This window comes from Catharus ustulatus, chromosome 18, assembly GCF_009819885.2.
Source record: "Catharus ustulatus isolate bCatUst1 chromosome 18, bCatUst1.pri.v2, whole genome shotgun sequence".
Taxonomy (NCBI): domain Eukaryota; kingdom Metazoa; phylum Chordata; class Aves; order Passeriformes; family Turdidae; genus Catharus; species Catharus ustulatus.
Genome location: NC_046238.1, coordinates 8,936,526 through 8,959,596, shown reverse-complemented (window position 1 = coordinate 8,959,596; position 23,071 = coordinate 8,936,526). Strand labels below are relative to the sequence as shown.

Below are 23,071 nucleotides of genomic sequence, written 5' to 3'. Positions count from 1 at the left end.
TTTCTCTCCTGTGTTTGTAAAGAGATTGAAGAATCTTTTTTTTGCTTTGGACACCAATTTTATTTGTGAATATGAGAAAGAGTATTTACTTCTGAATTGGACTGGAAACAAACTGTAGTGGTACTGTTTTTGCAGAACCCACAAGACCGTATATGTGGATTTTAAATCAGTCTAAGGCCCAAATGCAGCCTGATTTTCAGAAACCCAGGCAAGCCATTCTCTCCTGTTCCTGGAGGCTCCTGCAGCCCAGGGAGCAGAACTGCAGTGCACCTACAGCTAGAGCAGCAACAGATTTAAATATTCCAAACTACGGCCCTCTAAGTATCTACAGAAGCCCTTAAGTCAATTCATTACTGATACAGTAAGTGACAACACTTGTGTTTGGCAGACAGTGCAACTGGGAGCCCTGACAAATCTCATTAACAGCACATCAGGGGCACTTAGTTTATCCTTTACACACAGTGCCAGTACTGAGTGTATAATGAGAAAAGGAGCTTAAACTTTAGTGGGACTGCACTAATTGGTCACCAAGTCCTGATTAAGCCAGGCTTCATATATAATTACTGAAGTTCAAGTATCTGACACAAATGTATCCAAAAACACTTAATGAAGATACTCAGTCACTTCTAAGCTGTGCAAATAAAAATAAGGCATGGAAAAGAAAAGAAACATAGAAATATGCAACTTCTTTACTTGAACTGCCTGTCTTTTGTATACTCCTTGTACAAAATATTTCAATCACTTAAATAATTACATTTTTCAATGTTACAAAAGTGTGAAGATAATCTCTCAATTACATTAACTAATGCAAATATTTAGAATATATACAGGCATTTCAGTAATTTTATATGTATAAATATTTGTATATATAAATAACATTGCCCAGAAAAAAGAACTATAAGAGGAAGTTTTACAGCATTCAGAAGATAAAGATTACTGGATCAGCTTTATGTATTTATTCATTTGCATTAATTAAATCAGTAAAGAAGATCCTTAACTTCAAAACTGCAGAAACAACTCTTCTGCCTTATAAACTGGAATCCACAAAAATATGTGCCAGCACATCCCCCCCCAGATGGTAAAAGAGGAAACACATGGAAACATATACCCTAACACACATATCCTGGATATCCTGGCTTCCTGAAAATCCTACAAGGGGGTGGTAGTTACAAACACACACTGAAAATTCCGAGTGGATTCTGAGTATTTCAGAGGGGAAAAGGCAATCCAGAGTCTTGGGCATCTCACAAAAATCAGACTGTGCCACTCTGTGACAGCAGCCTGAATGTCTGTCCTGGCTCAAACACAGCCCAGGAATGCAGGGTGCCTTTGGAAGCAGCGGGCACGGCAGAGTTCTTTGGAAGAAAGGGATGAGAATTATGCTACCAGTTCATTTCACACTGCTGGATGCTGGTCAGGAGCTCCTGTCTCCTGTGCTGGAAGCTCATGAGGAGCCAAACACCTCGAGTTTACATAGATCCTTCACAAGACTGCAACACCAATTATTCTGTGAGTACCAACGCTGCTGCCTCAGGCTGGGAATTCCTGTGTGACACGAGGGACCCTCGATGTGCCAGGGACACACAGGCACTCCAAACACACCTGGCAGGTGCCCATCAGCTGCAGCAGAGCACTGAGATAATGCTGCATCCAGACAAGGTCACTCCAGTCACAGAACCTCTCTTAGCAAGACAAGAGTGCACTTGTGAAGAAATAATTTCTACCTCACTTCTATCACCAAAATACAAGCTACAAGGTGAATGAAGAGCCCCAGTACAACCATCAAGATCCCTGCTGCTTTGTCTGAGGTGGCTGGCTCAGGTCCATGCCCTCAGCAAAGAGCAGGGTGAGACACTGCACAGCATCCCCTGAATTGGCTGAAGTGGGGAAACGCAGCAAAGCAGAAGCACAGCCCCAGTGACATCTCACCAATGACCCCATGCGGGGAGCCCTTCCATTGTTATCCTGATTGGCAAGGGACGAGGAATCCGAAGAATCGGTGCCTGGGGTTGCTTTGCTACTGCGTTTTTAATGGTTTTAGCCAGGAGAGGAGATGAAAAGGCCGGGCCCCGGGGCTGGGGCCGGCAGCTCTCGCTCCAGCTGCTCGGTTCCATTCCTGAAGGACACCACACAAAGCCCGGCCCCACGCCCCAAGCACAGCTGGGCACAGCCACTGCAAACTGGGTCACACATTTCAAACAGGCAATGGAAATTTTACAGCGCGCTCAAGCACGGTTCTTAGCAGCTTTTAGAAAATGCTGGTTTATTATTTTCATTATTAAATAAAAAAACAATTAAAAGACAACTGAATAGCCCTTAATTTATAGCTTCGCTAGGTTAGTTTGGTGATAAAGCACACGAACATTGAGACGTTCAGTTCAAAATGCTTTTTTCCTGAAAGTGTGTTAACATTTTCAATCAAGAAATTTTACATACAAGTTTCCAGAAATACAAACACACAAAATAATCCAAGACTACCAGTAGCATATATAAGAATAGTTAATAGTTATTAAAAAGGTATTGTCTGAATAGCATTTTCCCAAAGCATCTTAATAGTATCCTTTAGTAACCGTAAGCTGCTACTAATATTTTTATGTTTTGCCTGTAAAACACAAAAATATGTTATATTTATTAGTGGTATTAGATTAATACACTTGAACAAAATGATATTAAATTGCTTGGAAAAGTCTATAAACATAAGCATGTTGATATCAAAACACCTTGATATCAACCTTGATATCACCTTGATATATTTGCAGCTTTTCCTGAAAAATGCATTTTAAAATCTCTCCTTTAGAACTATTCCTTCTGCTACAATACAAATGCAGACTATATCACATTGGGTACGTGACACAATATTTCAGAGTAAGTAAGAGTTAATTCAGCTTTAGCACTCACAAGATTACCAATTAAAATAACACCAGCCACTGATATAACACACCAACTTGGTGTATGGTTTTACTGAAACCATAAGTAATCCTCCGAAGAAACTCAGCAAAGATGAACATAACATTTCAGAACTTAAACCTCGAAAATATGAAAATACTTCTCTGGGAACTAAGCCTCTTAAACTGAAATAGCAAAGCTTACTTTTACAGAGGTACGAAGAATTACTGGAAAATACACAGTATTTCTTATTACTCTGTATTTCTATCACATTTATGTTGACAAGTCAGGAATAAGAACACATTATTTAAAATTAAGTCGGATTGATTTTTATTCTTTTCCTGCCTAGTCTTTCCTCATTTATATTGGTGTTGGCAGTACTGTACATATATATTACTACAGCATCACTAGACACCATTTTCCAGACACATATATGATCACATTACTGAATTTTTTAAGATGGCTAAAATACAAGTACACAAATGTGCAGAATTAAAATAATTCATAAGATTTCTTTTTCTAAAAGTCAAGGAAATAAAACTCTTCTTGCTGCATCACAGCAAACTGTACATGCACAGCCAGTTACTTTTTCTCAGCTGAGGAATTCAAATCTTCATAAAAATTTTAATAGGGCACTTCAACTTATTTTACTGTGCTTTTACTGCACTATGTCACCAAGTAATGAAACACCTGAGTGCCATTTGCCAGAAGACTTTATCTGTGCCAGGAGTAAGGCTCTGTGGGATTCAGCCAAGGTGCTCTGGTGCAGCCACCAGTTCCCAGCTGCTCCTGGCACAGCAGTTCCTCTCCAGGGCTCCCCAAACCTGATGTTTTCATGTGAAGGCACTGACCTGACCGGCAGGAGTTCCTGGCATGGCACAAAACAAATGCAGCTTGCAACAATGCTTAGTGTCAACTCTGGTATCTCTGATTTAGGTACTCCTTGGGTGAGCCCTATGGCTACTCCCAGGAAATTGAAGGCAATGATGATTTCAAGGATCTGAGAGGCAGCAGTGCTTTAAGTGTCTGCAGTCTTCAGGTTTTGATGGCACTGATCAATGCCCAGTTTCCATGCTCACAAAGAAGTGAACATAGCTATTGACCAAAACTGGCTGTGTATGTACTGACTGAGCTATTACCAAAACTGGCTGTGTTTGTACTGACTGAGCTATTACAGAGGGAAAAGTTCCTGGATTAGGTCTATAGGAGGAGAGCCGAAATGGGATGCTCTGGATATTTATTAAGATACCCATGCACCCGTAACTCACAGATTTCTGTGTTCCAGCACATCACATGAGGTTGTCAAGTATGGGGCAGTGACAGCCAGAAACCTGTTTGGGAACTGCAATCCAAGAGCTGCATGTCCCTGCAGCCTGACTGCAACCCCACTGCCCCATCCATGCTGGTTCACAGGGGCTGCCTAAGCCCCATTCCTATCTGCCAGCCTTCTCACCGAGCAATGAGGAGAGCAACAAGCTCTAATTCTAAATATTCTACTGATGGAGTAGTTTTCTTCTTAAGGCTAAAAATACCCAGCACACTTTTGGAAGAGGGGATGACCAATAAATTATTTAAGCTACAAAAAGCAACAATTATTTTTTCATGTGTTCTTTACATTTGATTTAAATAAAAACAGCTTAACAACTTAATCTGCTCATACAGTTCAAAACAAACTGATTTCCCCCTCAATTTTCTACACACTAGGAAAACAATCACTAAAACAATCAGCAAACATTCTTACATAAGATGGTAATATTTTTTTTCCAGTAAGTTGTTTAACACTTCATTGTGGTGCTTTCCAAAACAACAACAACAAGAAAACCCATATAGACTGTGAGAATGAATTTTCATCATACAGTGAAAGGCACTACCCATGCCACGGATCTGACAAGTTCTGTGAACTCCAAACCTACAGATCTCCTTGAGAAAGCTGTGTGAAAAAAATAATCAAGTTTGCCATTTCCCATCAGTAGCACGAAACCTATTTTAGACACACTGCTGTAGGATGACAATAAAATGTGTAGAATTATTTAGGAAGTGACACATAATAGTGAAGATACTTGGGAAAGGAAACCCACAAGTTCTACACTAAATTTCCTGTCAAAAGCATCTGGTCTGCACTGAAAGCAAAACAAAACACAAGCATACAGGGATCTGTCTGAATCCTTCTGCTGTTCCCTCAGTCCTCCTGGAGAGCAGGCACGCTCATCCTGCACACAGTTCCCAGCACTGCCTGGGAAGGCAGGCCAGGCCCTCTGTTGTTCTCAGGCCTCCCTCTCACATCTCAGCATAAGTAGGTCACAGCCACTGCCATGCTCCACTTCATCTTTGACTTCATTCTGAAATCACAGCCCTCCCAGCCTTCTCCTGTAATGCCATTCACAAAAACCACAGGCCCTGAAGGACTTTACTCCTTGAAAGCCAGCCCACGACTTCCAGCTCCTTCCCTGTTCATTTACACCCAGCCCAGGACTTCTCAGTGTATTCCCAAAATGGTGTTAGTAACTCTGGACACCAGAAACTTGAGATGAGCAACTCTGCCACAAGCAAAAAAGCACAAAAGCAGACTTTAGAGATGGTTCTATTTCTTTAGCAGAAAGACACCTGCTGGTTTCCACCATTCAAGGGGGGATATATCCCTGGAGATCTCTTTCCTCACTCAAAGAGAACAGAGCAGGTGTTTTCAATAGGGATTGCCTGTTCCCAGACTCCAGTCTGATCACTGTATGCACATGTCATTTATTTCCATTCCTTTATATAATAACATGGCTTTAAGTAATATTTTATAAAATGCCATTTTTTCTTGTTATTGAGGTTTTATGTTAAAATACCTAAACACTCTCAGCTGGCCTCTTCTTACTGTGACTACTCCTTGCTTTATCGAGAACAAGCTGCTGCTTAGAGCAAGAGCTCCACAAAGAATTTATCTGGAATTAACAGGAATCAATTTGTGAAGATAGCTTTTTATGCTATGCTGAGAAAGAAAGCTTAAAAGATTAAATAAAAGGTGTCTGGACAGATTAGTCCCCAAAGCCTCCTTCTACTTGTTGCTACTGTCCACAGTTGACTCTACTGTCCACTGCAATCTACTTGTCTTTACTGCAATCTTTCAGGAAGATTAGTTAATTTAACGTTAAATTTCTAGCAAAAGAAAATTAACAACCTGAAACTACACAAAAACTATTTCAAATTAGGCACAATTATTATTTCTAAATAAACACTTTTGAAATAGTACATATCCCAAGGATCTGTAGTGACAAGAATTTTATAAAAATAAACAGAGAAATCAACACTTCCCCAACCAACAACAAACATTATCTTCTTCAAATCAAGAGTGCACTCTCCAACCCTAAAATCCTCAGTGTCAGATTTATATATTAAATACTTGAAACACAAACCGAGTTCAACATGAACTCAGGTTTTGTGACATCTTCCAGGCCAGATTTCTTTATGTGCAGACTGTACTTCTGTTTACAAATGCAATTATCCTCTACAGGAGCCTCACTGTGCAGGTTGATTTGGTGTTACACATATGTAAATCAGACCCAGGACTTACTAATCTGTCAGAATTCTAAGGTGATATTACCTCCCACGCCAATGCTGCTGCTGGTTTTGACAGACATCATCCACTGTAGCAGATGCTTAATTTATTAAATTGATACACACCAGGAGCAGGCAGGAGACTCACAGGCACATTTAATCTGAGCACTCAGGCTGCAGTGACGTGGATAAAACAAACAGCTTTTGCTGAAAGGAGCTGCCTCTCTTTTCCAGAAACTGGAATTGACCCCTACTTACGTCACTTAAGGGAATTAATCTTCCAGAAAATTAAGCTGATGTTGGCATGATCAGAAAAGCAGCAGAGAAAACACAAGGCAGAAAGGTGGTAACGCACAGCCAGGACAAGGGAAGGTATGGAAAAGCTGGACCTTTCCATGGCTCCTTGCCATTAGATCGATGTGAAATCAAAGGTTACACACACACAGTGTCAGCCACAAAGTAAACAGTAACAAAACAGATAACCCCAAGCTACATTAACACTTTCAGGTTTTGGAAAGCACACAAATCCATGGTCAATTCCTGCATTCTCTCAAAACAAAACGCTGCTTGTAAGCAGCTGGTTTGCACCAAGTTTGCTACAGAAGGGAGCCAATGGTTCATAGCATTGCATTGTAACTTTTCTGCAGCTAAACCTTGCAGTGAGATCACGATGAGAGGGAGAAGACAGGTCTGATGTGCAGGATGATTTCCACCTGTCCCCATCAGACACTGTGTGACTGTAGCTATGCTGGATGGATGAAGAAGTTGCCACCCCACTTCATCTCCACTGCTCATTACCTTCAAATCTCCCAGCATAACTGCGTGTTTAGTCACTTCCTAACCCAGTTCTGTCAAAATGATTCCCGTTAGAAAATCTGTGTTTCAGCTTAACTCAGATTATTTTTGACAGAACTTGTTTAGCGGATGACTATAAATGCAAGTACCAGAAGATCTGAGAACATTGTAACCTTTAGAGCTCGGAGAGGAAATAGCGAGCAGTGGAGCCAGCTACCCCTGTTCCATGGCTGTGCTGCTGCAGGAGAAGCACATTAATCACTCCTATAGGTCTGATCTGTCAGCCTGCCTGAGCAGGGAAAGCTGTGGCATCTTTAAAGAAAATAAATCAGGAAATCTATAGACTACTTATTTTACAGCTTAAAATGTCAGGTTGGGGTTTAGTGTCCAGAAATTAAAATAGTTTGTTATAACTGCCTGCAATTCTGTTGTATAATGAGAGGAAAAGGCAGATGCTGCTCAACAGATATTAATAAATGTGACATTTCTGTGGAGCTAATGGATAAATACCAACCTCCCCTTCTTATCTTAAATTATCATAACAAGGCCTGAAAACTTACTTAATTGCTTTCTACGTATGACTGATGCGAATACAGTGTCTGTATTTGTACTTGTTACACGGCAAAAAAAGTGAGAAAACTACCACCAAAATGCAGCATCCAATTACCATGACACAATCCACAACACCGACAGGAGCAGGATTTGAGATCTCCTTACCTTTTATTAACAGGCTTCTCATCCTTGTCATAGGGCCGTATGAACCATTTCCCAATTCTTACAAAGTTTTTATCCATCAGGCATCTGGAAAACAATTACAGCAACAATTACTAGTTACATCTTAACGTGCAATTAAAAGGAGTCTTTGAAGACAGTGACTCTGAGGGATTAGGCAGCTGAATTTCAATCAGATTGAAATAATAGTTTGTAGGTTTTGGGTTCCACTTCTTTTTTTCCCACATCAGTCATAGAAAATCCCTGTCCCATCTCATGATGCTGTCACTGATGCTGAATTTCACACATGTATTTACCCTCACCTTAGCCACACTCTTTTCCACTCTGTGCTACTCTTTTTGCTGACTGATCCCTCATTCTATTTTTCACCTCCTCGAACAAAGGCCATTCTTTAGTAGTGATTCTTTTCTGTACAGTCTTTCAGACTTCAGATGATAAAGAATATGCATTCCCTTATTTTTGGCATGTAAATGGTATAATATAGGAATGACAGAAAATTGCATTAAGGAAATATTAACAATGATTCAATTTTCCCTTCACATGATCCCCACCATGATTTCAGGTGCTGAAACACCCATAATTACTGCTTCCTCTGTCAGAAAACCTCATTCCATCAAATACACTCCCACATCACCAAAATTAGAAAAATAAGTTCTTTTTTCTGTGGTCCCTTTGAAAGTCCAGTTTCTTTTTAGAAACTGCATATTCTCTTTAAAAAAACCCCAACAGTGAGGACTCAAAGTAATCAATACCCAATTCAAATGGACAAGTTAGGGAGTGCCTGGTGCCTTTTTAGGTCCACCTGTGCATCACAGGAGCAATTTGCCAACCCTGATTATGCCTCATACATTAAACACGTACTCGAACATGCTGCCCAAGGGACTACACACAGAAATTCATAATTAAGGCATATTTTTCAGTAAGGTAAATAATATGCTTCAAAAATTCTGTAAAACTGGTTATTTGTTGCTAGTGGTTTATACACCATTACAAGTAATATGCAAGCCTTGCCCATACATTTCACATCTCCTCAGTATTTTTTATTTAGATGAAAGAACTGGATTTTTCCACTCTTCTAAGTTTTCCAACAGTTTATTTCTACAGCAGCTGCTAAAGAGCCAAAACAAAGGGAAAAGAAATTTAAAATCACATGAAACTTTCTGGGCAAGTACATTCTGCAAAGTTCAAAAAAGCTGTGTGATCTACACTTCAAAAGCATACCTAGAAGACACAGATAGGAAATGGATGACTGACAATGTAAATACTAATATGTTCATAATTTTTCTGTATAAACTTGGCAGGATTTCCCAAAGTTAAAGCTGAAGAAAATTCTACCAGCAGTTTCTCAATTAAAGCAAAAATAATCCATTTCAATTGAATAACCAATATCTTAAACCGAATATGAAAGCTAAGGCAGCAGAGATCTAAAAACATTGGTAGAGGGGGGAGGAAAAAGCTTCAGCAACTATTTCCCTAGGAAATATTTGCTATCAGAGAGTCTGTCAGTGCCAGCATGTTTTATACAAACAAAAGGAAGTCTGTGAAGTTTACATCAGATCCCTAAAGAAAATAATCTGTAGTAGCAAAAAAATGTAATAAACTCTTCCCATCACACACACTTCAAGGCTTCATCGCTGTGTCTCACCACAGCAGGTTTAACTGCCTCAAACTAATGCTGCTTTCCTAGAAAAAAAAGTCTTCATGGGAAGATTTGTCCTTAAAAATCAGTCAACCCTCCATGCTAAACTAAATCACAGGTTATTTAAGGAATAATCCCATATAAAATCAGAGCCATGCCTGCAGCAGCATGGATCTCAGATACGGCCGGGTGGGCAGGTAATGATAGTATGGTTATTTTTGCTGTATAAGCACTAAAGGTAACTAGTCTTTCACAGTGAGCTGCAACAATGGACTTGTGTAAAAAAATAAACCTCAATATATGGTCATAAAAAGCAGTTATTTAATGAAATAAGGACATGAAACACCCCACAGGCCCTGGCTGCTCTCCCTCCTCAGGGCTGGGCGATCCCTCCCCCAGCAGTGCAGCTGTTCCAGCGCTTCACTGGCGCCTGACCTCCTGAATTTCGGATTTTTCCATGAAAAAATTACCTGCCAAGGGCACACCAATCGTTATGAAACGACACCGTAATACTTAGAGTACTCATCCCTGAAATCTTGTAATGTTTTCTGTACTGCCAATTAACATAAACTGAGATAGTGTGGGTACAGAGGGAGAAAAAAATTAAAATTAAAAACAAAAATCAAAAAACCCCACAATCATTTGTATAAAGGCCGTTTTTCTTGCCTTTGCCAGGGTAAGGTAAAAGCAGATGCTACTGCTCCCTTCCTGCCCCATCCTGTCCCCTCAGCTCCCTCGGGCTCCTCCATGAGGGGCTGCTCCCCTCACGGCTCCTCCTCCTGCCATTTCCTTCCCACCACGGCCGATCCCCATCAGCCTCCAGTGAATCCACACGGACCGAACCCCGAACCCCAAACCCTGCTAACCCCGAACCCCAAACCCTGCTAACCCCGAACCCCACACCCCGCTAACCCCGAACCCCAAACCCCGCTAACCCCGAACCCCAAACCCTGCTAACCCCGAACCCCAAACCTCGAACCCCAAACCCCGCTAACCCCGAACCCCACACCCCACTAACCCCAAACCCTGCTAACCCCAAACCCCGCTAACCCCGAACCCCAAACCTCGAACCCCAAACCCCGCTAACCCCGAACCCCACTAACCCCAAACTCCGCTAACCCCAAACTCCGCTAACCCCGAACCCCAAACCCTGCTAACCCCGAACCCCACATCCCGCTAACCCCGAACCCCAAACCTCGAACCCCAAACCCCGCTAACCCCGAACCCCAAACCCCACTAACCTCGAACCCCGCTAACCCCAAACCCCGCTAACCCCGAACCCCAAACCCCACTAACCCCAAACCCCGCTAACCCCAAACCCCGCTAACCCCAAACCCCGCTAACCTGCAACCACCCGCACTGATGGGCCAGAAACAATCGAGCCTTCTGCTTTATTATGGGGCTTTTCCTAAAGAGTGCTCTTTAATAAAGCCTGCATACATTGCTATTACAGTAATTTCATGATTATAAGCCACACCTGATTATAAACTGCACATTACAATACAGAGTGTGATAAAAGGTATCTGTTCTATCACCATCTGTTGAGGGTGGGGGCAGTGATCCTGATCTCCGTGGGAGATGTTCTGCTAATGGACCATCCATTGAAACCTGGCAGGGCATTGTTCTTTATCTTTTCACAACCCATCCTTCCTCCAGGGAGTCATTTTCTGCTAATGGCCATTGAGTCCCACTGTGGGACTAATAAAATTACTGCATCCCATTGGAAGTTGCTCCAGCCAGAGGGAAGAGCCCAGCATTTCTTACCAAAATAAAAACAGAGGTTTTGGGACACTAAGGGAGCCCCTTTCTCCACTGGACTCCAGAGGAAAACCGGATTCCTCCACATCACCACTGGAGCTCCGGAGGGAAACTGCACCTTGTACAGGAGCACTGCTCCAACTGAGCCACATCTGTCACTGCAGGAGGATGCAGCCACCATGGAATGGGACTGCTGCCAACACCCTGCCTGACGGGGTGTCAGGTTGTACTCTGACTTTGTCAGGGTTTGGAGTTTGTTTCTTTGTAGTACTGTATTTCTGTTTTAATTTCCCTAGAAAATAATTGTTATTCCTAATTCCCATATTTTTGCTTGAAAGCCCCTTGATTTCAAAATTATAATAATTTGGAGGGAGGGGGTTTACATTCTCCATTTCAAAGAGAAGCTCCTGCCTTTCTCAGCAGACACCTGTCCTCCAAACTAAAGCAGTAACTTTTCATTCTTTGTCCATATATAAGCCGCACCTGATTATAAGCTGCACTTCGGGTTTGGACCAAAATTTTAGTCAAAATGATGCGGCTTATAATCGTGAAATTACTGTACTTTAAATGAAGTAATTAGGATGTTCAGATTTGGCAGACAAGATACATAAAAAGTGAATAACTTGAAGTAAATTCAACCATGAAACTGTACAAATTGTAGTCAGCAGAGCAGTGAGAAGATGATCATGTCCAAAGCTGGGATTGCAGAAGTTGTATCAGCTTATCATAACATTAATCATATCATCTTATCACAACAGTAATCATATCAGCTCATCGTGACAGTAATTGTTTCAGCTTTCAACAGAGGCTCTCGGCAAACACCTGAGCTGTGTTCACCAATTACTGCTGGAAGAAAAAGACTTTCCAGTCACAGCTGGACAGAATAGCTCTGCTGACTCTGCCAACTGATTTCAATTAAGTTATATTAAAAAAACCCTACATTTATTTCACAAGTTTAAAGAGGTCCGAAGAATAAAATTAGCCACTTTACATTTAAAAGTCAGCTGGCTGGGTATCACAGATTAATAAACACATATCAAATTAATTTTCCCTTTTATACTATAAAGCTGCAAAAGAACTAATGAGCATTCTAGACTTGGAATTTAATTTTTATACTTTCGTTCATTCTAAGTAGCCTACAACTTTTATAAAAATCCCCTAAAGAGAGTGATGGCATAGAAAACAGGGAATACAACGACTAATCCTTGTACCTGTGGATATGCACACAGGTAACTCGGTCACCCCATGGAAACACAGCCTCGGGAACATAATGCAAACCTCATTACCAGTAAATCTACATCAAAGCAAACAGGACACTAAATGAGACAAGATGAAAGTGTTTTCCATTTGCTTATTTTCTGAAAGAAAAAATATTCAAGGCTGCATTCTACAAATTACTGCAACACCAAGGTGCATTCTATTTTGTTGTTGCTATTATTAGTATTATTATTATTATTATTATTATTAGAATCTCAGAGAAAGTGGGAATAGTCTAATGACATTTAATTCTAAGAAGATACCCAAATTTGTAAGAACTGGATGTAATACAGAAAGGTGATGATCATATGAAGAACTGCAGAAACAGAAATAATAAAATTATATAGCCCAAGATGCCATGTCCCACTCAACAGGCCTAAGAACAAGATAATCTTCAGTAATCTTAAAAGTTGATAGCTGGATTAAGAAGAAAAAGGCGTGAGTGTATTAATTAATCACAGAATAACTCTGCAGCTGAGTAACATATACATATAAATAATATATCATATATATGGCTCATCAGAGCCAGGAACTATCAAGCTTCACCCTGAATATTATGCACAAATGCAGTCAAATCTTAACATGCACATAACCAGGATAATTGAAAGAAGAGAGTTAAGAGCTTTTAAGATATGTATCATTTAACCTCATCAAAGCACTCAAAGTCAGATACAATTACACTCTCTAAGCACTTCCAGAAGGTGAAAACTTTCCTTTTTCTGGATTTAAAACATCTCCTTAGCAAAAATCTGAGCAGAAATATATATAATATATTACATATATAAAATACATAATTGTTTGTAATCACTCTTTAATTTATTGCACAGCATTTTATGATAAATTACCAGAGTCAATGACTTAGGAGATCCATCTCTATCCTGTTTTCTTGGATTCAAGGTCTAACTCTAAAAAAATGTAGTGTAAGATTCATAATAATGTGATTGCTCTATAGGCATCCTGTATGATTTTAAGTATCAAAATGAAATACTTGAGAGCACTAGAGTTTTTCTTACCTTTCCAGAAGATTATGAATTGCTTTGAAGAGCAGGGTCCTACACTCATAGGAAAGTCCATTCTCCCAGAATCCTTCTTCCACCACTACAAAAACACAAAATGTCAACACACTCAGAATAGGGAAATACAAACATTTATCCAAAACATATCTTCAACAGCTTTAATTTTCAAAGTAGCATCTTTCATTAAACTATTTCAACTATTATCTATATCACCCAAGCAGCTTTAATCTTTACTTGACGAAGACGCAGCCTTTGAATTAAAAAAAAAAAAAAAAGGTAAACACAAAAGCATAAAAGCAAACCCATTTGTTTGTAGCATTCAGTATGCAAGTACAGGGGTGAGGAATGCACGATCATTCTTTGCCACCACTGGTGAGAGAGCCTTTAAAACTTAACCACAGATGCCGACAATCAAGAAACAAAGTGAATCATTAAAGGTGTAAAATCAATTTACATAACTGAAACAACATGAAACAACTCCCCAGAACCTCTCCTGTCACACTCAAGTGCAATTCCTCCATTGTACTGACTTCAGCTATTGCAGGTTTAGCGATACACAGCAGATTTTATATCCAAATAAGAACCGTACACTCAGTACCGAAGTGCAGAGATTTTAGAGTTTAAAAAGTAAGTCTAATTATCTCTCATAGTAGAGTGCAGCCTGAATTAGTCACCTGAAGGACAGACAAAGCTCAGAAATATCTGCAATCCTTACTCATGGCTTTCGGGCGCTAAAACTACCAGGAGTAGCACTATTTCTGGTACGCCTGTACCAGATTCTAAATCTTACTCAGCCAGAAGCCTCAGCGTGAAAAGAGATGATAAAACAACTTTTTCAAGGAGTAAGAATTCGTTAATTGTCTGAGTTCTGTCATTTCAATTATACAGGAGTAGTCGGCAGATCTTTACAAGTGCAAACATAAAATTCTACTGCACGTTAAGCACTGAATACTTCACACTCCTCCCTGGCCAATTTGCAGGACGAGACCTCCCAGCAGCGTCTATCGCACACAGATGATTATCTCAGTATAGTTTACAACCATGTTTAAAGACAAGCTTCTAAGGAGTTAGTGCTCCATGGAAAATGCTAATATTGCCAGCAGCCTGCAAAGCCTCGAGCCACCGTTCTGCTGCTTCTCCAGGAGCTGTAACTCACACACTCAGACAAGAAAAGGCACATTTTTTGCATGCGCAATGTTGTGATATGGAAATGTTGGTAACAGAGCCTCTCTCTTCGTGCAGAATGGAAAAGCCAGGTTTTAGTACCTAAATCACTTTATCGGACAGCACAGGACTTGCCAGGAGAATGCAGACACAGAGCTGTGCCCCTGGGCACAAGCAGCAGCCAAGGAGCTTTTCCTTAGAGAGCACTGCAAGCCGTCGCTGACACCAGGGCTGTAGTGGCCATGGCTATTTACTGCACAGGACTCCGCATGGCCCCGGCTCTCATGGGTAAAACACTGAGCTTAAGGAACTCAACCCCCGTGCATCGTCAGAACTACTGATGTATAAATCCTCAACATCTCAGAACTACCGAAACCCCAGAAGCTGCAAGGCAGGTACAGGTTTGCATTTAAAAATTACATAATCCTTAAATATATGAAAAGCTACAGATTAGTTACACTATGAGAGATCACATCTACATGAAAATTCAATATTTAAATTAAAAACCAAATTTTTGGACAGCATAATGAAGTTGACAGGATCCGCAAAAATGAAAATAAATTCACTCTTACACAGCAGTGAACTCTTGTCCAGTTTCACCCTATTCTAGGCCAGTATTGCCCCTGTTTTAGGAATCCCATACATAATAGGGGAGACAAGAATCAAGTCTATGATTTTACAGGAAATTTCCCACCACCAGTTCTGAAGTTCTCAGTCCCAGGTATACGCAGTAGACTAACAGGACCCTGTCACATCTCATATAATCTCTCATAACTATTTTCTGCAAGTGTAATTTCACCATTTCAGAATTTAGATCAGATCATGCTGCTTTACACCACTGAATGTAGTATTCGCAGAGTTGGGATAATTTTAATCCAGAATTCTTTTGTGTCTGGACATCACCTGTATTCTTTTTGTCTGCTCAGTTTCCCTAGGCTACCCCAGCCTGTTATTCCTCCACAACCCCAGACATGAAAGCACTACACATCCCAGCAGGAGGGACTGGATGAGGGAATGGAAACTGGCAGCACTCCCCCTCCCTACCCACCACCACAGCTGCATCCATGGCTGTCCTGCACTCAGGAGAAGGAGTGGCTGGGAGGAAGGTGTCCAAAATCCAAAGAAAATCAGGGAAAAGCAACATTAACCTTGAAGCCAAGTCCCAAGGGTCAAATGTGCCATGAGGTCAGACTGGCTGAGGAGCAGCAGTGGAGTGGGACAGGAAAAAGGGGAAAGTCTTAGAGTGGTATCAACCCTCAATATTCTAATTTTCTAAACTGCCTTTCTTAGTACACAGAATTCACATAAATTATATATGAAATGGAAATAAAATTACTTCCCTATTAAATTCAACTCTAAGTATATCATAAGACATTGCCATAACCATTTTCCTGTAATAAATAATGCCTCTAATTCCCAGATATATTAAAGCACTATACTTACTGTAATTATCTCTAATGCTTCTTTATCCTACTAAAAAAAGTACATCTTAAAATTAAGAGCATGTACATATGTCTGATGCCATAAAAACGAGGAGGAAAAATTAGAAGTGCAGCATTTCACTTCCTCTCTGCTCTTTGGCTTCTTGATCCAGACTCCACAAGAAAAGTGTTGAAATGACTGGAGCAAGTTACAACTTCAGGATGCATATGGTGACCAATAAAAAAGCTTGGCAAAACACTAAAAATTAGACTATCCCTGTAAATTCCAAAGCTCCTGACACCTATAATTTAACTAGATTTTAAATTTTGAAGAGTATTTTAAATGCCTTATAGCATATTGAAGGCTAGGAAATGGTCTCTGTCTGTCTACACAATGATTTCTAATGCTTTTAACACTCAAAACGTTCAACTCCAGCCCCCCTCAGCTTTCCCATGCTCCTGATAGCATTTCCAGGCACAGCCAGCAGAACACAGGTGCTGCACAGGTTCCAAAACATGGGAACACCTCTGGCCTGTCCTGGAGGCATTTCTGTTACTTCAGTTGAAATATTTCTCTTTGGACACTGAATAACAGCTGTGAAAGGCATCTTCCAAAACACAGAACTTCTAGGGAGACAATCAAGGACAGATGGAATGTTTTGGTGAGAGAAAGCACAACAGAGCACAAACTACATTTTCATCCATGGAAATCAGAGCAGAGGACAAGAGTTTGGAGAGGCAGCAGAGCACAGGGGACAAACTGTGGGACACTGCTTGCCAGGCCATGGGGAGACAAAGCCATGGCTAATGTGATCCCTGTCTGCAGCAATCCCATCCTGGGAAGGTGACAGGCTGGGTGACCTCCAGGAGCCCAGGTTCCTTGTCACCAGTTATCTGTCAGGTGCCTGCTCCTCCACTGGGACAGGTTTATGCACACACATCTTTATAGCTCTGTACATAAATATATATTTCTGTGTATGTTAACTACCCTGTCCAAGCCATTCTACACTTTGGAGAAGGATCACACCTGGGAGAAGCTTCTACTTGAACAGGCAGCTCATCCCCTTCTCACTGCCCTGCAACAGAGGGAGAACTTCACCACGTCACTTCTCACCAAAAGAAGTAACTGCTTTCCTGTAGTTATGTTTTGGTTTGGTTTTTTTAATGAAATAATGTCACAAAATAAACCACTAAGTATGCTATTCTGTCTCTATAAATCTGGATTCTCAGAAAAAAATATTATCAAGAATAGCAGAAAATCCAAAACAAGAAAAATGTGTATCTGACACTTATAATGGATTACGGTGGAGGTGCTAATCTCACTGCTGGTGTTTAAACAGAATTAATCAACTGCCTTCATATATGTAAAGTTTTCAGGCATTTGTTACGATTATGTTTTCTTAGGTTCAAAAAAGGAATAAAACGTTTGTGCTGATTTTTATGTTTATTCTTGCAGACCAGATGTTAAAAGAATGAAAGGCAACTACAATAATTTAGACTTACACGGGAAATTTATAATTTAAACATACATTAATGAGCAGCTTAGTTGGCTTGGGATCTTTTTTATTTTCAAGTCAGAGATATTAAGGTCTTCAAAGTGTCCAACAATTTTTATGAAGCCAGCCATGTTCTCAAAAAAAAAAAAAAAGATCCATTATAAAAATTTCAAGGAGAGAAGTCACAGCAAAATATCAAAGCAAATACTTCAATAATTTTAGGTCTCCCAGCAGAGATACTGGAAAGATAATAAGATCTCTGTTCTGCTTCAGTGGCCAAACTGACATATTTTACTTAAAAGAAATATAGGAAGGAAGGAGAGGAGGCAAGTCGAGGCTGTGTCGGCGCTGCAGAGACAGTTATACCTTTAAGAAATCCAGCCACCCACATTTTAATAATTCAGGTCACACTGCCTTGTGCAGTTTAAAAGCAGAATTAGTTTCAAAGAATACATATTTCCTCAGAGCTATGTTACATATTTCCTTTTAATGTATCATATTGCAGCAACAGCTGAAATGAACGTCTAGACATCAAAAACAAGGCTTTATTCCCACCTACTGCTTTTTTACCTCAGGCATCAGAGCTAATGAAACCCATTATCCAGAACACTGCCCTCAGTTACCACATTGGCCACTGCAAATATGAAAAAACACTCTGGGACAGCACCAGTTATTCAGCCATTAAAATTACTGAAAATCAATTTCTTGCTGCACACTGCAGAAATACTGATAGATTAAAGCAGGACACATGGGACAAGGAGATTACTTCCAGGGAAGATTACTATGTCAAACTGCTGAGGACGGGGACTTACTCAGCTCCTCAAGATTCACATTCAGAGCAGCACATGCTCCTTCTTAGCCTTTGATATTTTGCCTCCTCATTGCCATGAAATATGAAGGATGTAGGGTTTTTTCCATGTTTTAAAAACACATGGCTAAACAACTCAAACAAAATCAGACATAAAATTACTAAAAGCAAGCATTTAATTTTTCATCTGTATTTTTATTAACGTGCCCTTAAAACAATATTTCAAAAACCAACGAGCATTTTGAAGCATCATTTCTCCTAAAAAATTGAGTTAAGAGAGTAACAACACAATGCAATGGTACATTAATTCTGAAAAACTATATTATACCCATAAAAATCCAATTAAAGACAATGCCATTGATCGATCATTGCTATACTGCCATTGATCACCTTGTAAAATCTGCGTTTGAAGTCATTAGTGATTAAATTGACTTATTACTAAATCAGATTCAACCCACTTAGAGATCTAATTTCCTTGTGCTGGTTATGATCGTAGGGAAATTGTGCTGCTCACTCGTACAGGCCTGAGAATCCATCTTGGCTCTCTGCTCCAAGTCAGCTCATCACAAAATGAACCAAAACAGTGCAAATGCTCAGAATGATTCATTTCTGTTCTCCTGTTTCCAAACGCAGCAAATATTCACTGGACATGCATAAAGCATTTCCAATCTGCATCCTCCCAAGGTATCCTTAACAGCTTCCACAAAAATCAGAATATTAATGGAGACCATGGCTGGAGATTGCTGCTCAGGCACGGCCCGAGTTTGCATCTCAATGCACCGCAATTTTCGATATAAAAACCAACACTTGCAAGCAGAGTTGACTATGAAACTAAAATTGTTGCACTTCAGAAGGATAAATAAAACCTTCAAAGGCAACAGCTGTTGAATATCACAGGAATACTCCGAGGCTTTAATTGTTGTGCATTGAAACAGAAATTAGCATAATAGCTATTTATTGAAAAACAGATGGTAGGTAACTATCTGCACTTAGATTGTGTTAGCACTACTTAAAGTAATACTTTTATCACTTCCTCAGTCCCGTAGGTACAGAGTTGTTTTTTATAAAATACACATTAAATGTTACATCCTCTCCCTGGCCCACACACTCACATTCCTGGGCTCCCGCACGGCCTCTCCTGCCTTTCACCAGAGCTCACCACAGCCAGATCTTCCCAGGGATGGTTTCTCAGCAGCTTGGTTAACCAAAATTGTTATCTACAAAATCAGAACGAGTATTTCTGTGCAATTACAGCTCGAGTCTGCTCTCTCTGTAGGAATGCAGATGAGCTGTGCAAAGAGCTGAGCTGCTTGCTCCTGAGACAGGACAGATTCCAAATCAAACCACGGTTCTGCTGCGTGGTTTTTGCTTTGAATGCTTTCTACAATCACCAGAAAGAGCAAAGGGAACAGAAATAAGGCATATTTTTACACGGTTTACACAGTTTCCCAAAGCAAAGCAGGAAGTTGTATGCAATGGGAAACCTGCTCTCGCATGCCAGAAAATCCCTCCAATCCCTGATTTATGCTGTTTCATTTGTCCCACCATGTGTTTGTATTAAGCAATCTTATTTCCAAGCCACTTTATATTTCTTTGCAGAGGTATTTCCTATAAATGAAAAGCATAACCTGACCATAGTGAAAAGGCACTAAAGGTTTGAGGAGATTCTCACCATCATTTCCTAAAATGTACCAGGCTAACGATACCAGTAGAATAGAAGCATTTTCTTAACTTTACTCCTGGGAGTTTCTAGAATTTCCTCTCACATTTATAAACTTTTCATTTTCCATGACATCCTCAACTCTTTGGAATAAAGACATTAAAGGTAGTTTGCCAGAACAACATAAAAGGAACTCAAAAAACTTTGCAGGAAAATACAATTTTCAAAAGTATACTATGCTTTCCTAATCCCAGAAACAACCTGTACTCTCCAAACTTGATTTATTCTCTTCTATCCTCTTCCAAATCTCCCAAGTTTTCTTAATTTCCATTTCCAGTGACCACCTGGGCCTTGCAGCCAGTGTGACGCCCAACTCCACACATGGGCTGCAACAGGTTCAAAAACTATGGAATTCCTGCAGTGGATGTGCAGCAGGGAGACCTCCCTCAGCAGCACCATTGCCATCAGGAGGACTTGCATTTTTCCTCTCCGAGCACAACTGGTGTTTACTAGCACTGGTGGGACACTGACTGCATTCCCTGTTCCCAGAGCTCTGCTGGAGGTAACAGAATGTACCGGGGCAGCGAGTGAGAAATCAGAGCAAGTTCAGCCATCCCCGAGTGACACAGGGCTCGTTCTGAGGGAAAATGCCGTCCCTATTAATCCCGACTTGGAAAGCGAAAGGAACCCGGAGTCTTCCCTCACTTCCCAAGTATGCAGGACGTCACTGCTGGAGCACACACAGCTCAGTCCAGAGAGCAGCACCGGCTGAGCTCTCCCTGCCCTTCCACAGGCTTAGCCTCAGGAACACCCGCACGGCTCCACCTGGGCGATGCCCTCAGATGCTGCAGTCCTGGCCCTCCTCATTCCCCTTCCCCTTCCCATTCCCAATCCCATCCCATCTTCTGGCCGTGCCTCCCAGTGATCCAATCCCACATCCACAGGGAGCTGCGGCAGCATCCAGGGCAATGCCAACAGCTTCTCCTGGCCAAGGGACATGGACACGAGGCACTGCCATGGCCAGGGGGACATGGACAGGAGGCACTGCCATGGCCAGGGGCACAAAAGGCACTGCCATGCCCTGGGGCACACGAGGCACTGCCATGCCCTGGGGCACACAAGGCACTGCCATGGTCACAGTGACCGCCAGGCCGGGAGGGCAGCACGGCCCAGCCCGAGGACACAGCCGGGGGTGATGGTGATGCCCCTCCCTGTCCCATGCCCCTCCCTGTCCCACACCCATCCCTGTCCCATACCCATCCCTCTCCCACGCCCCTCCCTGTCCCATGCCCATCCCTGTCCCGCAGGAAGGCAGCTCAGGCAGCATTCCTCGCTCCTTCACACCGTGCTGCGTGCCACAGCCTTTAACTGATATGCTGAGATGACGGTCAGAGGAAAGAGAAAATCTCCAACACATCCAAGGAGATGTTTATGGAGAAATCCCGGCTGTAACATGCCCAGTCTCCCCAGGCCCCCGGAGTTCTGCTCTGTGGAACAAGAACTGGTGATATTTCCATCTCAGCTGTATGCTGACTTAACCAAGTCAACATTTGGATTTCCATCAGCTAAAATTTGAGGTTATCCTTCTGCATAAAAATTAAGAATTATGATTATTTTTCACACTTGCTTTTGGTCCTGGTCACTACTTGCAGCCCTCAGGTTCCTATTTTCTTAAATCTTTTTTTTTCTCTCCCCCAACCTAATGGTTACAGAAATAGCAATTTTCATTAGAAAATCTTGTTTTCTTTAACTTACTTGTAATGCTATATTGTGAGAAAACAAGATTTGGATTTAAGTAAGGGATACAGGAAATATTTTTAGAGCAATTTCCGGTGTTAAATACACATCATGTGCCCTATACAAAATAGCCAAAGGTTGTACGTGTGAACTGTAACACTCATTCCATTATACATGGAATGTATTAGATAAGTCCTCTTCATGTTACTGTTTGAAAACAGGAAAAGATGTGAATAAATATATTGTTTCCAGGTTATACATACTTTCAAACTAATGTTTTAAGCTTATTTTACTACTTGTTTTCCTACCTCCCTGCTGGAATTCATTATATTTTACAGAGGAATAAATGACAAAATTGACTTTTCAATTTGTGTACTTAAAGACTTGCTGCAGCAAAAGCTGAATGATACAAAAAACCCAAACCCTAACAATCCCCAAAAATACAAAAGTAAGATTTAGCAGCAGGTAACCCCAAATTTAATATTGCTGGCAGGTTTTTTGAGCAGCAAAGTTAAGGAAAGGTCCTTTGCAATCCAAGCCATGACATGATCCTGTAGGTCTTTCCACACATGACTTTCAGCCTGTGATTTTTATCAATTAGAAAATAAATTTTAGCTTACAAGGTTTATACACTTCAGAAACAGAGGGTGGAGGCTTGAGCAATAACCAACATCAATGCAAAAATGGTTATGGTCAGACTTGATGCTTGCAAATAAAATACTTAGAAAAAATATTTTCAAAGGAAAAGACTCTCAGTTTTGAAACAATTCTTGGAAATAAAGAAAAACTGAAAATGGATCTTAAATTGAGCTATGAAGAACAGTGTAAATGAAATATCTTTTTATAAATGTGCCAGTGAGAACCTTTTCCCTCATACACTCGTCTTTTTGGAGAGGCCAGGAGCCTTCCAAAACCACAGGCACAGAATAAAAACGCAGAACAGACTTCAAAGACAAAATAAGCATATTTTTGTCATTTTGTTTGTTCTTTACTCCCCACAAAACATGCCAAAATACTTTGTGCTCTTCTGTAAGCAAATATTTACTGGAGTTTGGTGCTACTTGAACGGAAGCAAAAGCAAAATAACAGTTTTGTGCTGAGTTCCACCAGCGAAGGGGTTGAGCTGGAGGCAGCAGAATGTCAAGCAGGTTTTTAAATCTAT

The 23,071-nt window shown here is 40.8% G+C and overlaps 1 protein-coding gene across 1 annotated transcript in view; it reads right to left on the bottom strand.

Moving 5' to 3' along the window:
• The window catches only part of MED13L (mediator complex subunit 13L), a 168,459-nt gene that overhangs the window by 75,782 nt on the left and 69,606 nt on the right, over positions 1-23,071 (bottom strand). Inside the window, exons 3-4 of the mRNA XM_033075785.1 lie at positions 13,621-13,705; positions 7,939-8,022 (exon numbers count right to left, since the gene is read on the bottom strand). Of these exons, the coding sequence (XP_032931676.1) occupies positions 7,939-8,022; positions 13,621-13,705 (169 nt within the window). The remainder of the gene's footprint in view (positions 1-7,938; positions 8,023-13,620; positions 13,706-23,071) is intronic.